Genomic DNA, 14,577 nt, shown 5'->3' on the forward strand with positions numbered 1-14,577 from the left:
GTCAACTCCTTTTCCCCAACATCGCAACACCCAAGGTTCTATTTTTTTTTTGTTTCCTTCTTTTAACACTATGAGGTTTTTTCTTTTTCTCTACGGTACTCAGCTTTCCATTTTGTTGGCACATGCACAATAACTATATGTTATAAAGTTATTTTGTCACATCTTAAGCGCCTCCTTTGCCACCGCAATGCTCAGCTCTCTATTTTGTTGGCCTGTGCACTCCTCTTCATAGTGCAATAACGCTCTTGCATCCATGGCCGAAGTGCTTAATGTCTTGTCTTGTCTTGTCTTCTCTACTACACTCCTTCAAATTTTGAAGCAATTTTCTCCTTCTTTCAAGCTGAACTAGATAAAGTTGTAAACATGAAAGTTGTATCCTTGTCTTTTATCTTTTCATTGGCTCAAGAATCATGTTAGTTGGCCTTCTAGAATGAGAATTATGCTCAAAATACTAGAGCATGCACAATAAAAGCATAGACCTTTTATACACTCTTCTTTACCAATTGAAGCCCTTTCCAGTTGCACACTTACAAAAGCAACAAACTAACTCAATAATAACTACTAAAAACAAATTATCATCAAACTAAAATAAATTAACTTAAATTAAATCAATCAAACCTGATTTACTAAATTAAGACAAATGAATAAAAATATCTAATTTCTAAATTAAATCTCAAGAACTTAATCAATTTAATACTTAAAATGTAATAAAATAACTTTATAATATAAAGTTATCATAAGCAAAGTTGGGCATGTGCCTAGAAAATCTAGCCCAAGGCCTGACTCGATCCAAGACAAGCCTGTTTGGTCACTAATCTCAAGTTCCAATTTTAAATGGGTGGGGTGAGAGAGAACTAGCTCCCATTATTTTACATTATAAACGCAAAAATTTAAAATTACTGATGGTGTTCTTTTAAACTTCTTTTTTTTTGTGCTTAAGTCTTTTAAATTTCATTTAATATTCTAATTCATTTAATTGATAAAAATCTATTTAATAATTATTATTTAAAAAATTAAATTATATTAAAATCATTGTAATATATAATGCCACCTCATAAATTTAAAAAAAAAAATCAATTAGTGTCATGTACTAAACCATACCAACTGTCATCAACTTATCTTACCTAGCTAAAGATGTTCTTCATGTATGATTGTCTAGAGGAGTCCACTAGTCTTACTAGATTTGGCACTTTTGGATATGATTGCTTAAAATAATACAAACAAAATATAGAGTTAAGAAGGTTTAGGTTTTGTATAACTATGTTTGTGTCATGATCGTATCAATCATTTATGACACAAAAATATATATGTATTGACTTAACTTGTATGTGATACATTTATGTACAATTAATTAATAATTAATTGTATAAAGATATCTAGTCCATTTAAACTCATTTATTAAATTATTAATATTTAAATTTAAATATATGAAATCTTTTTATTCTTGTTTAAATAAATTAATCCTATTTAAATGGGTCAACTGTGTGGAGTTTAAATAAGCTAATCATATTTGAACATATTAATTGTGTTATTGTGTAATCCATGTAATAAATGTATTGTATTAGTATTGATTTTGACACGTTTAATTTATCTTATCATGTTCGTATTAACAAATCTATTACGCTCTTACATTTAAATGACAAGTTTATAACTCCTTAGTATGAATTGCCAATCTGATTACTTATGTTTTGTAACAAAAAACAAATTAAAACAATAAAAAGAAAAAGGGGAAACCGTCCAAAATTGCTCTTAAACATGGATGAGGGCTTTATCAAGGATCTCTTGTTCTGAAGAGCCATGTCAAAGAGTCTGCCCTTTCAGAAAGAAAATGAAAACACTTAGAATTCTCTTTGGCAATTCATTTCAATATGTATCAAATTTTAACCAAAAAAATAAAAGAAACAAAATGTTGGGCAAAAAACTTGTTAGATTCCTGAAACAATTGTATTTTGACTTTAACACATCATTCTCCTATGACAGTGATAAGAGATATTTACTATTTTCAAGTAATGGAGAGAAATGAGGATTTCATTTTTTTTTTCTTTTTGGCTTTCTTTTCTAGGTGGAAGATAATATGTTCAAGAGTTTTTATTGTTTTGTACTTTGTTGAAGAGAGTTTCTTGAAGATGATTATTAGTTTTTAGATAAACTAACTAGATGAAGGCCAGTTGATGAATATTGATATGATAAAGATGAAGTACATGGTAAAAGTTTAATGCTTTCCACAAATTACGAGATTATAAATACTTAAAAACCCACTAACAATTCATTAGCAAATACCTCAAATCCACTCTTTAAAAATAGATTTTATTATTTAAACTCTATTTCAAAATAAAAAATTAAAAGTATCGACCCCCACGTCTACTTGACATATTAAAATTTTTCAAAGCCTAAAAATTAGTTTCTCAATTTAAAAGGAAAAATTATTTAAAACAAAAAGGATCTCACTCCACAATAGGCAAAAGGTAGTGTACAATAACAAGTAGGTAAAGTTCCAAAGCTAATTCTTTCCATACGTTATCAGTTTTGAAAGCATAACAAGTATTCCATTAAATAAGACTTGCACTCTGAAAAAAGACAACAAACGCCAACAATGTTGAGAATCTTGTTCTCAAATAATTTTGTTAACCATTCCGTCCATTTCCTCGGCCAAACCACTGTTACTGACATCAGATCTATCATTGCTGAGCGCATTGTACCCTCTGGGCACCACCATGCATGTCCTCATCTTCCTCATAAGCCTCTTGAGCCTGTGCCTGTTTCCTACGCATCTCTTCCTCAATGTTAACATCATGCAGAGTGGTTTCCTCGCACTCATCCAGCTCCATGTCAGTCAGCTGGACTGAGGTCCTTGGAGGTAGCACACCCTCTAGTGCCTTGCACTGGTCAGGGGTCAAGGAATCGGGGAAATCAACGGTGAAGTGAATGTAAAGTTTACCCCTCATGAATGGCCTTTGATACATTGGCATTCCTTCATCATTTATGGCCTTGAATTGATCTATAGTTACACAAGGAAGAAGCAGAGATCAATTTCAAATGCAGATAAAACAGCTTCTATCCATTGAAAGACACCAATTAGGGAGATCAAAATACCCACTAATATATAAAGAGGGTTCATTTAATGAACACCAATTAGAAAAATAAATAACTACCCACTAACACATGAAGAAGGTTCATTATCAATCAACAAAGTTCAACAGCTAATGATATAACATAAAAATAACAAATGGTGTACAATCATTTATCATAAAAAGAATGCTGCAGTTTAAGCAAGTTAGCAGTGATTCCCTACGTACCAGGCTTAACCACTTCCCCAGGTTGTGATTTAATGAGGAGTTGTCTGCCATCTAAGTGAGCCAATATAAACTGGAAGCCACATAGTGCCTCAGTAAGTGTCAATGTATGCTCTACAAACAAGTCATCTCCCTTTCTTTTAAATTTGGGATGTTCTTTCTGTTGTAGGACAAATACAATGTCTCCAGTGACTGTGTCAGGCTGCAAATGTTTAGCGAGCAACCAAGTGAGCCACAAGAAGAATTCAAGATTAGGCAATATAAAACAAAACTCCAATAACACCACAAATATTTAAATTCATTTTAGAGATAATTGGCCTTACTGCTTCGTCAGCTTCTCCTGGGAAAGTAATCCTCTGTCCGTTTTGCATACCCTTTTCAACAATAACTTCCAAGACTTTCTTCTCCTGCACAACCTTCTCACCCTTGCACTGTGGGCAGCGATCCTTGTCATTGATGGTCTCACCAGTTCCCTTACACTCATTGCAAGGATGCTGCATCTGTTGGATCATGGAAGGACCAAGGTGCCTGATGGAGACTTTCATTCCAGACCCTTGACAACCAGAACATTTCATTGATGCACCAGACTTAGATCCCTTACTGCAAAAATTTCATGCAAAACAACTACTGTAAACATAACATGCTCCAAAGAAACAAGCATTCTAACTGCTACCAGTGTCACAAACATTAATTGATTCAGATACAAACCCCTTGCACTTGAAGCAAATTATGTTGCGTGAAAGAGAAAGCTTTTTGGATGTTCCATTGTAGAGATCTTCCAAAGAAACCTTGAGGGGATGAATCACATCCTCTCCCCTTCTTTGTCTTCGGCCTCTGCTGCTTCCACCACCTGCACAGGCAACCAAGCTTTTAGCTCAGAGTGATCAAAATAACATTTCAATCACAAAAACAGAAACAGCAACCTCAAATTCATAGTCTTACCACCAAAAGGATTGCCACCAAAGAAGGATTGGAAGATGTCAAATGGGTCATGGCCACCACCACCTCCACCCATTCCTTCTTTAAGGGCGTCCTCGCCATACTGATCATAAATCTCACGCTTCTCCGGGTCACTCAGCACCTCATAAGCTTGAGCCAACTCTTTAAACTGAATTTCCAACACAACCATAATCAAACGAGTTACTTCTACATAGGTCAACAACATCCAAACCAACAAATTCGAAACCCCAAAAAATTTAAACCATTCTGTAACTAACAGGTCTTCAATTTTATCAATCTTTTAACCCATTTGATGGCCAACAACTTTATTTTATTTCTTTTTTATTCAAATCAAATTAAGAAGAAATCAAAAAATAATAATAACAACAAAATCAACGCATATGCTAAAAAATAACAGATCAGTCGATAATTCGCTCCGATCAACTAACAGAAACAACAAAACATGGAAATCCCAGTTGACCAAAACACCAAATCAATCCAAAACAGGAAACATGAAAAGAGAAGACTAACCTTTTCAGGGTCACCACCCTTATCAGGATGGTTCTTGATAGCAGCTTTTCTGTAAGCCTTCTTCAAATCATCTTGAGAGGCGTTTTTGGATACTCCCAATATCTCATAGTATTTGGTGTTATCGCTTTTCTTCGGTGCCCTCCCAAACATCTTTCTTCTCTTTTTATCTGATCAGATCCTGAAAGGAGGAGATAAAGAAGAAATTAATACCCAAAAAATAGATTCAAAAAAATTATTGAGAATTATAAAAAGGAGAACTAACAGATCCTGAATAGATATGAGAAGTTGCAGAGAGCCACAAGAGCGTACGCGAGACGGCGAGAGAAACAGAGCGAGAAAGAGAGAGAGAAGCGTGTGGTTAGAGATTGAGTTATAGGAGCGACAATGGACGGTCCAGATCCAAAGTTAAAGTACTTTGAACGGTGGCTGAAAGGTTGGTGCTTTTAGTTGCATTGGAAATATATTATGGAAGGATCTAGAATTCTCTACAATTCTCATCGATTGAGGCCCAACCTGGGCCGTTGATTTGTTTCATTTGTTGTTGAATGGAAAACAAAAGTGTGGGTGGCGGTGGGGGGAGTTTCTTGGCAAAGAATCCGAAAGAGAAGCTTATTCCTTTCTGTCATTTTCAACTACTCCTTTCTAAGAAACCTGATTTATATATTCCTATATTATTATTTTGTTTATAATTAAATAAATAAACTATGAGAACCTACTCCCCATAACGGGTTTGTAAAATTTTTTAAATAATTCTGAATGTCATAATAGTGTAAATAATTAGATTGTATCCATTTATAATTTAAAAGTGCAATAAGAAGAAGACAGAATGCCTATAATTATACACGAGAAGTTATTGTGAATTGGTCTTTGTTTACTAACTTTATAAAGACTTTGTATCCATTTATTAGTGGGAAGTAGAAGAAAGAAGCAATGAAGCACATCTGGTTGTTAATATTTCAAATATGTGTAGAAAAAATTCCATACAGATTTATGTCAAAAATGATTTATGAAGATGTATGTAGGAAGTAAATGAATTTTATTGATTTGTAGGGAAACTATGTCGTCTTTGGTTGGAAATATAGTATGCAAGCAAAGAAATACAATGGTTAACATTGTATAGATACATAAATCGTATCCATTACAATACATTGAAAGAGTGTTACCCAATATCTGAATGCGGTATAAAATCTATTTAGAGTGATAAATAAGTATGATGTTGTCCAAAAAACAGAGTACAGTAGCTGTCTACTATAGTATTTCTATGTTGTATAGTATATAAGAGAAACATAATTGCCACCTTGAGGTGTACAAACAACTAGTTCAGTGAAATCAATTTTAAAATCTCAAAATCAAAAAAAAAAAAAAACCAAAACCGAACTGAAGTAATGGTAACCAAAAAATCAAACATCGAACTACTTTGAGTAGTTCAGTTCGATTACTGAAAACCAAATTAGTGTAGATGGAGGAGAAAACTGCGAGAATGTAGCATATTTTTATTAAATCTCATGTTGAGATTTTTTAGTTGTTGAGATTTTTAATTGAATAATAAAGAATGAAAATTGAAGAATTTTGTTTTGTTTTTTTGAACTCAAAGCTCAATTGTAAATGTATACACACAATGTCCACTCTTAATATAATTGTTTCCTTTAATGAAGGCATTGTTAGTAGAAAATATGAAGTTAATGTTATATACTTTGATCTTAGACTTTCCATATGAAAAACAAATGCTTTAATTCTCTAATATAAGAAACCCCCCAAATTACCCCCATTATTTAAGGATTACTTACTTTGATTAGTTTGGTTACTTCGGTTGGGAAAATTTCAAATCGAAGATCAAACCGATTAAACCGTTTTAATCAAATTTAATGGATCGAAATAATTGAACCAAGAAAACCGAACACAATTCAATTCAATTTGGCTCTTCGATTTAGTTTGAATTTACGCACGCTTACTGTTAGCATTTGGGAAAGCTATTGAAAGTAATTGATTTTCTAAGAACCAACAACGAGGCACAAATATTCTCTTATATGAATAGGTAGCATGTTGTTTCAAAATTAGATCAAATTAAAAAATACACTACTCTTGCTTTAGACAACATTACCAACACATGACACCACGCAGTGTTCAACAAAAATTGAATGAGAGACATCTTATGTGATTCATCCATACACATAGTACTGCAATATAATAAAAATGATGTTTTATGAGAAAATTGTTATAAATATGCTAATAACAATGCATCATTAAGTAATATAGATATGCGCGTTAGGATGGGAACAATAATTAGCGTCAATAAAATTGAGGTTGTATAGTTGGTTTCTATCCTTTAATTGCATTTGTCTCTTATTTGTCCAGCATTGAAACAAATAAGAAGAATGATGTTGTAAATTGCAATTTAAGTTAGAATCAATTTTGACATGTGACACATCTTTTTGCAAGTAATGAATAATTATTTATCAAGTGTAAGGTAATAATTACCTAATCTTGAGTTTTTTGATGTGTGACTCTTGACAGGATGGAGGACAAATTTCTACACTAGTGTTGTTTGTCTAATGAATCCAAAAGCCACGGTTTCCTCAATCAACAACCAACAATGCCATCCATAAGAAAAAAATAATATGAGTTAAACACTTGACAAATTAATAATGACAATATATCAACGAAGATAATTCATATCATTTGCTGATAGTTTTCTCCCAAAATGTCTCATCAAAACAATGGTTGGTGCAGTCATAAATGGTTCAAATTTCTATGAAGGGAACATCGTTCCTGTTAGTAATTAAAAGAAGAAAGGGCCAAATTGAACTAAAATCAACTGTCATCTTCAACAGTTGTCATTTGTCGGCCAACTCTTTTTACAACGAGAATAATTTCTTCTCACAACTAATGGAGTATCATGACCTTGTCCTAAGCCATGACCGACACAAAAATCTGGTAGAGGTAATCCACCAAGCCCACATGAGCCTTATTATATTTCATGAACATTTAGTCCATCATTGGAACATGAATTACTATCACATAAGCCATACTTAACATCATAACCTCTTCACTTGTATACACAAAGCACTACATTGTGCAAACCATCTACCATTACTTAGAATCAACATTTCATTGACTTAATTATCATTTCTTATTCTGCCACCCTATAGCCACATTGCCCTACGCTAAGCATTTATATAAGGCACAACTTTGTACTATGACATGGACCATATACTCATACATGGACTATACCACTTATCTATTATTTACCAACATGTGGTTACATCACCATATGCTGGACATTACATCTATGTCTTATAACCCACTTATATTTATACATACAAGGCCCCATGGCTAATAACATAGCATAATTAAAAATTGACTATTATTGGAGTGACTTTGAGGTATAGAAGATACTGTCAAATGCCTTATTCTTTGAGCCTACTAATAACTCTATAATATAGAATTATTTGGGCTTAATTTTGATAATAATTTGACTTAATTCTTGTAGTAATGCATAGAAATTAGAAAATTATTTTAAATTAGTTATTTTAGATGAGTCAATCTAATCATAGTTAATTTTATGCTTAATTTGGTGTTAATATGGTTAAGATAGGTTGTTATTGATTTATTTGAGCTTTTGTAGGTGTTTGATGAAAGAAGAATTTTAGTAAAAGAAGGAGAGCAATTTCAAGGTGTAGACTTTCACTGCATATGCCTCAGTAGTTTGGCCATACCTCTCTCTAGAAGCTTCAAATGAAGCAGTTCTTCAATCATTTGAAAGGTACGGGATAAAGCTATAACTTTTATGTTTACCACTTCACCTAGTTTGGCATAGAAAGTAGTTAAAAATCTTGTTGAATTTGACATGCTGTAGTAGTTCTAAAGCAATTATGATTTTTGTTAATTAATTAGGTAAGGCTGCAACTCACATAGTCTGATGAGGAAATCCTAGCTGAAATTGACTTCTTTCTTCAACCAATTAGCCTAACTTCAAAGCCTATAAAAACAAACTTTCGAAAGACTTTTAAAGGAAGAGAACAAAGAAACACCAGACTAATAATTGAGAGTCAAGCCACAAGAGTCATTGAAACTAAGAAGAATTTGAAGGATTCAAGGAGATTTAGATATCAAGAATACAACTCTTGAGTTTTTCTATCTTTTCTTTTATTTTATTATTTTCTTAGTTTTGTTCTTAATGTTTAAACTTTATTCAATGATGATATGTGACTTGATAGTAAATTAAGTTTTTAATCTAATATTATGATTAAACTCATTATGTAGTCTAAATTATTTATCTCTCTTTTGATTATGTTTGTTAGATTTAGGTTGTTTATTTTATTCTGTTCTTAATGCTTCTAATTGCTTGATCATCAATTGGATTGAATTGGAAATCTATGTTAAACCTTAACAAAAGAGATTTAGGTAGACCTTGAATAAAATAGCGTATGATCGAATACACTTAGTTGATTAAGTGATTTGATTTGCATATAGGGTAGACATACACCTATAAACCATACATAGTCAAAATTAAAGCACTAACTTAATGAATCTTTCTTCAATATAATTTGCATAGACATATAGTAAATTAATTGGGAGAGATATTTTATAAAAAACTTAATAAAGATTTGTAAATAATTTAGGACCTTAAGTTAGCAAATTAATCTATTAATCTAAGTTAAGAGAGAGAGATAATAATCAAATGAAGTATTGAGGGACATCATAATCTTAAGTCTGGTAGTTAAATGAGTTTTATTTACAACATAATTTTAGTTTCAGTTTATTAGCTTTAATTTTTATTTTTTATTTGAATTGTTTGGATAAAATTAAGGTGTTATAATTTTAATAGATACCAGTAAAAGTTAAACAATTCTCTGTGGAAACGATACTCTATTCATTACTATATTATTTGTTAACGATACGTGCACTTATGTGAAAAATCAACAACACCTATGATAGAACGTACGTGGATCCCTCGCTCATCTATGTCTCATGTAGTACTGAATCTACAAAACATGAGAGTTTAAACAAATGTCATACAATTATGCAGTGAAGGATATAGAAGGGAACAAGCAATAGCTTTAGAAGTTTTATAAACCCTGCTCACTTTCTTGAAAATATGTACAATTTTCCTATACAAATTTGTGATGCATTTGGGTTCCACCCATAAAAATATACATACTCACCTATCAGTGTCAATCACAAGCTCTGGTATCTTACCAATGCTCGTAACTTATATACAAATTCAAACAATAAACTTTTAGGTGCCAAGAAAGTAAATGGGCAGACTTTGTAGGAGGGTTTTTAAATCTTACTTAGTCTATCTTGATGTCTCAATCTAATGTGCAGGATCTTAAGCATAAGTATCCATTTTAAAGTTGTCCAAGCCTTTCCTATATCAATCTTTTGCACTTACAACCTTAACTACCATTTACCTTTCTTGGTTCTTTACTTGAATACATAAACCTTAAACAATTGGGTCTTGCCCATCAACCATGTATAAACATTACATAAACCTTAAAACAATTGGGTCTTACCCATCACACATACATAAACATTACATACATCATTTGCAATTTCATAGTAGAATGCATGCTTAACTTTCATCACTATGCACGAATCTCCAATGGTATTATCAGTCCCACTGAGGTTAAATGTGCATTTATTGTACTTTGAGCCTTTCTTTAATTAAGTACTCTGACCCTTTTCTTTGGTGCTTTACTTCCACCTCACCAATGTCATGCAGTGCATCATCAACATAACAATCACATAACATATCATTCACATCACACAAAGTATAACATCATACCTACATAATGTAAAATCTAGCGATAAATCATTATATATATCTGAATGACATGTAGCTCAGCTACCACGCCCCTTCGTGAACATCAAGTTATAAATCATTAATAGCTCAACACATACTTGTGAGCATAAACATTACATCCAATCATAATATATTCATATCTTAACACATTATTTTTTTGTGTAAACATTCACCCTAACCCAAGGTTCACAGAATATCATAGAGTTCATTTCAAAATAGCTTGTTCCCATGCACTTTTCTCCAACATCATTTTCATAACATACTTTTAAAACCTTATTTTATGCATTTTCTAAAACCATTGGGATAAGATATCCGCTCACTTAGAATTGCCTATACTGTGCCTCAACTAGTAAAAAAAGATCAACCTTTTAGCTAGCAAACCTTTAAGCCTTAATGTTCCTTAACATTAGCAATAGGTCAAACATTAATCTCATATTCATCTTTTTACATTCATATTAGCTTGTCTATATATGACAACTCATACTTGTCTAAATTGTCTTGGTGGCATACAACCTATCTTATATTTCAACTTACTTATGTCAAGTATACTATTGCTAACTTTACACACACGCAAGCGCGCATATTGCACAAGTAATATAGTAGTTCGAAAAGTATTGTCTCCATAAGGAATTGTGTCTAAATTCTTGCTAAGTACTAAAATTGGGCACACTAATCTTATCCAATTAAATCAAATTCGTAAATTAATTAAAAATAAAATTTAAGTAGCAAAGTTAAACTAGGAGTTAATGCTAAATATTACTAGAGAATTAGTGAATTAAGGTCTAAGATTGTGGAATTACTTAACATTTCATTTGAATTTAATCTCTCTTTTTATACTTAAATCAATGGGTTGGTTGCTAACCTAAAGTTCAAATTTATCTACTAGTCTTTGTCGAGATGCTTGTAAACATACCTCTTATAATTAATTATCCATATGTCTATATAAATTAATTAAGGAAGGTTCACTAATCTTAAGCTCCAAATTTGACTGTATGTGGTATTTAGGTATATTTTTATCCTAAAGACTAATCAAATCACCTAATCTATAAGTGAAATGAACACATGCTATTCAAACCATTGGTCTATTCTAAACTCCCTTTATCAAGTTACATTTAAAGACCCAAATCAATCTACTTGTTGATCAAGCAATTAGAAGCAATAAGCATAGATTTGAAATAAACAACACAATACTTATTAATAATAAGTAAAATAGAGTTAAAATATCTAACTACATGAAGAGATTAACCATAATCCTAGAAAAAACTATTTAGTTCAACAAATTCTCAACAAACATCATCCATAAGAAAAAAAACCATAAATACAGCAAAAAAATGAGAGAAGAACAAATTTTGAGAGAGAAAAAAATTTCTACAAATTGTTGAGCCTTGATCTTTCTTTCTTTCTGTTCCCTTTTTCGTTTGTTTATGATTTCTTTTCCTCTGAAAAGTTGTTCTCTCTTCTCCTCTCTTTTCAACTTAAAAGATCCTATTTATATCACATATTCAAAAGTCCTAATTAAAAAAAAAACAAAATTGTTGACAATGGAATTTCCCATGCTGGTGCAGTAGCATTGTTTGGTCCATGGTGGTCCTTCAAGAGACATTAAGGCACTATGGCCCCAAGTTTGTTGTGTTGGTACTTTATGCCTTCCAGCCTCTGTGTTGTCCCTACTATAGTTCAGTCACTCCTATGCTATTTTAACCATGATTCATCAGAACTGAGAAAAGTAATAAACATGAAAATTGTAACTCTTCCTTTTATTTTTCCAATGGTTCAAAAATTATAACAATTAGACTTTTGTAGCTCTAGCTGGACTCAAAACATTCATCTTGTTTAAGAGACATTTCAAGCATTTTTGCATAATTCATCATCCATTGAGCTCTCTTGCATACAAAAACATTCAATAACAATAGGACCAAGTTAGTGATGGCTCAATTTTTGATTTTTTTATCATGGAATTAAATTAAAATCACTTGAATTAAAATAATTAAACATGCATGAAACTTATTAATAAAAAGCATGAAAACTACCTAAATGCAACATAAAAACACAAGGACTTAATTCTTTTTATGCACAAAAATAGTGCAAGATAACTCTATATAATAGAGTTATCATATACCTTTACATATATCATTTATCATAACTTTACCACTTTTCAACTTATCTTTATTTTGCTTGGCAGTTTTCCTTCAACAATGTAGCTTAGGAAATCTAGAAATTCGAATACTCAAATTTTACTCATGTGTTCCAGCATATTTCTAACAAAAATTAAAAATCGAGCTAAAATCATAGTGGGCTTACCTTACTAAACTCATTTCTAGCTTAACAGCCGTTATAATACCTTATTTGATTGATGTCATCTTGATCTTTGAATTGAATACTCACAAGAGCTTTAAAAAGAATTCATCAAGTTTCCCAGAATTTATGAACATGTATTTGCAAATTTCCCACATCTTATGTCTTAAATAATAGCCTCATACATCTTAATCATTTAGACATTAAATTGTTACTTTATTAGCTAGACCCAAGCCAATGAAATCTCTAAAATCTTCAAACCATGGAGAGGATGAACAGTTGATGGAACATATCCAAACTAAGGATTACAATCGGTCAAATTAAAGATCAAGCACTAAGGAAGCTTGTTCTTACCTTAATTTCCACTTTCCTTCCTTCAAATAGTTAATTTGGAAGTTCAAAATCCATGAGGAGAAACAAGTATTTGCCAGAAAAGAGAAAACTTCAAAACTTGCTTCAAATAATGAAATATGTGGAATAACAAATGTTGCTAAGTGAAAAAAAAATCAAATGCTACTTTAAAACCCATGGTTTCAGCCCCTGATTTTCCCCCTTTTCTTTGTTTTACTAAAGATATATTAGGCTCATTGCTCTTTAGTCCTTATATTGTTCTCTATTTACAAAATGCACCTATTACTTTATTTTTCTTTTCAATTCAGTCCTTAAAATATTTATTTAATTTCTTTCCATTTAGTCCTCTAGTTTTTCTTTATATTAAATTTAGTCTTTCCCACAAACTTTTTTTTCTTTACAATTAAGTCCTTGCAATTGAGAATTAATTCTTTCTCTATGAGGTGTTGGTTCTTTTGGCTTAAGAATCGATTCTTTCTCCATAAAGTGTTGGTTTTTTTACTTAAGAATTGATTCTTTCTCCCCATGGTCTTGGTTCATCTCAACACAGAATACTTCATTTTTGCTTCTTTTCTATTCTTTCTTCTCTTAGTTCCATTTTCCTACAAAGCTTAACCTTGAACATCACCATTATCATACTTATTCCAATCTCCTCAACCTACTTTAATCCGACATAGCATTCAATAAGTTCAATATATCATATCAACCTTAAACATCAGTTTCACTTATCTTTAAATTTTATATTCATTTATATTCACATGTTTACATATGGTGATCTAAATTCAACCATCACGGTATTAAACATGTTTGTACCTTACAGGCTCATATCACATACAGTTTTTCATACTCTAATCCATGTGAAACTTAGTTTTCATGGTTAAATTTCTTTACCTAGATTAGGGCATTACATGGACCATCAATGATAACATGAAATGTTGATAAATCAAGCAAATTGGGAAAAATAATTTTGTTGGATTATAGTAATAACAAATTAAATTTTTTGATATCAATCCAATAATAGTAATTTATTATGAGATGTTTTTACTTTTTTAAACATATCTCACTCATACACACCTTCTCTTTGTTTTCAGAGCCTATAGTGAGTTACAGATAAAGTTCAAAAAGGTCAAGTCTTTAATGATTCCATCCTACATTATTAAGCTGTGAAAACTTCTAGATGTACATGTGTCCTACATATAAACTGAAAGAGATGGGAAACATGCTCACATCTGTATTAAATCATGAAAAAAGAATTAAATAAAAAATAAAGATGAAAAAGATAAACAAATAAAAGTATGCATCCCACAAAATTTATGAGGAAATTCAAACAAACCAGTTAGAATTTCATTCATTTTATATTTA

The 14,577-nt window shown here is 31.4% G+C and overlaps 1 protein-coding gene across 1 annotated transcript; it reads right to left on the reverse strand.

Moving 5' to 3' along the window:
* Positions 1 to 2,487: 2,487 nt before the first annotated feature.
* LOC110425903 (dnaJ protein homolog) lies at positions 2,488 to 5,184 on the reverse strand. Its single transcript, XM_021440982.2, has 7 exons — positions 5,026 to 5,184; positions 4,764 to 4,941; positions 4,236 to 4,401; positions 4,002 to 4,143; positions 3,617 to 3,893; positions 3,297 to 3,495; positions 2,488 to 2,998 (listed from the first exon to the last, which is right to left on the reverse strand). The coding sequence occupies exons 2-7, from the start codon at positions 4,911 to 4,913 to the stop codon at positions 2,679 to 2,681; spliced, it is 1,254 nt and encodes a 417-aa protein (XP_021296657.1). The 5' UTR covers positions 4,914 to 4,941; positions 5,026 to 5,184; the 3' UTR covers positions 2,488 to 2,678.
* Between the last annotated feature and the right edge of the window lie 9,393 nt (positions 5,185 to 14,577).

The sequence above is a fragment of the Theobroma umbraticum genome, unplaced genomic scaffold (genome assembly GCF_002168275.2).
Source record: "Theobroma umbraticum cultivar Fairchild unplaced genomic scaffold, ASM216827v3 scaffold_12.1, whole genome shotgun sequence".
Taxonomy (NCBI): Eukaryota; Viridiplantae; Streptophyta; class Magnoliopsida; order Malvales; family Malvaceae; genus Theobroma; species Theobroma umbraticum.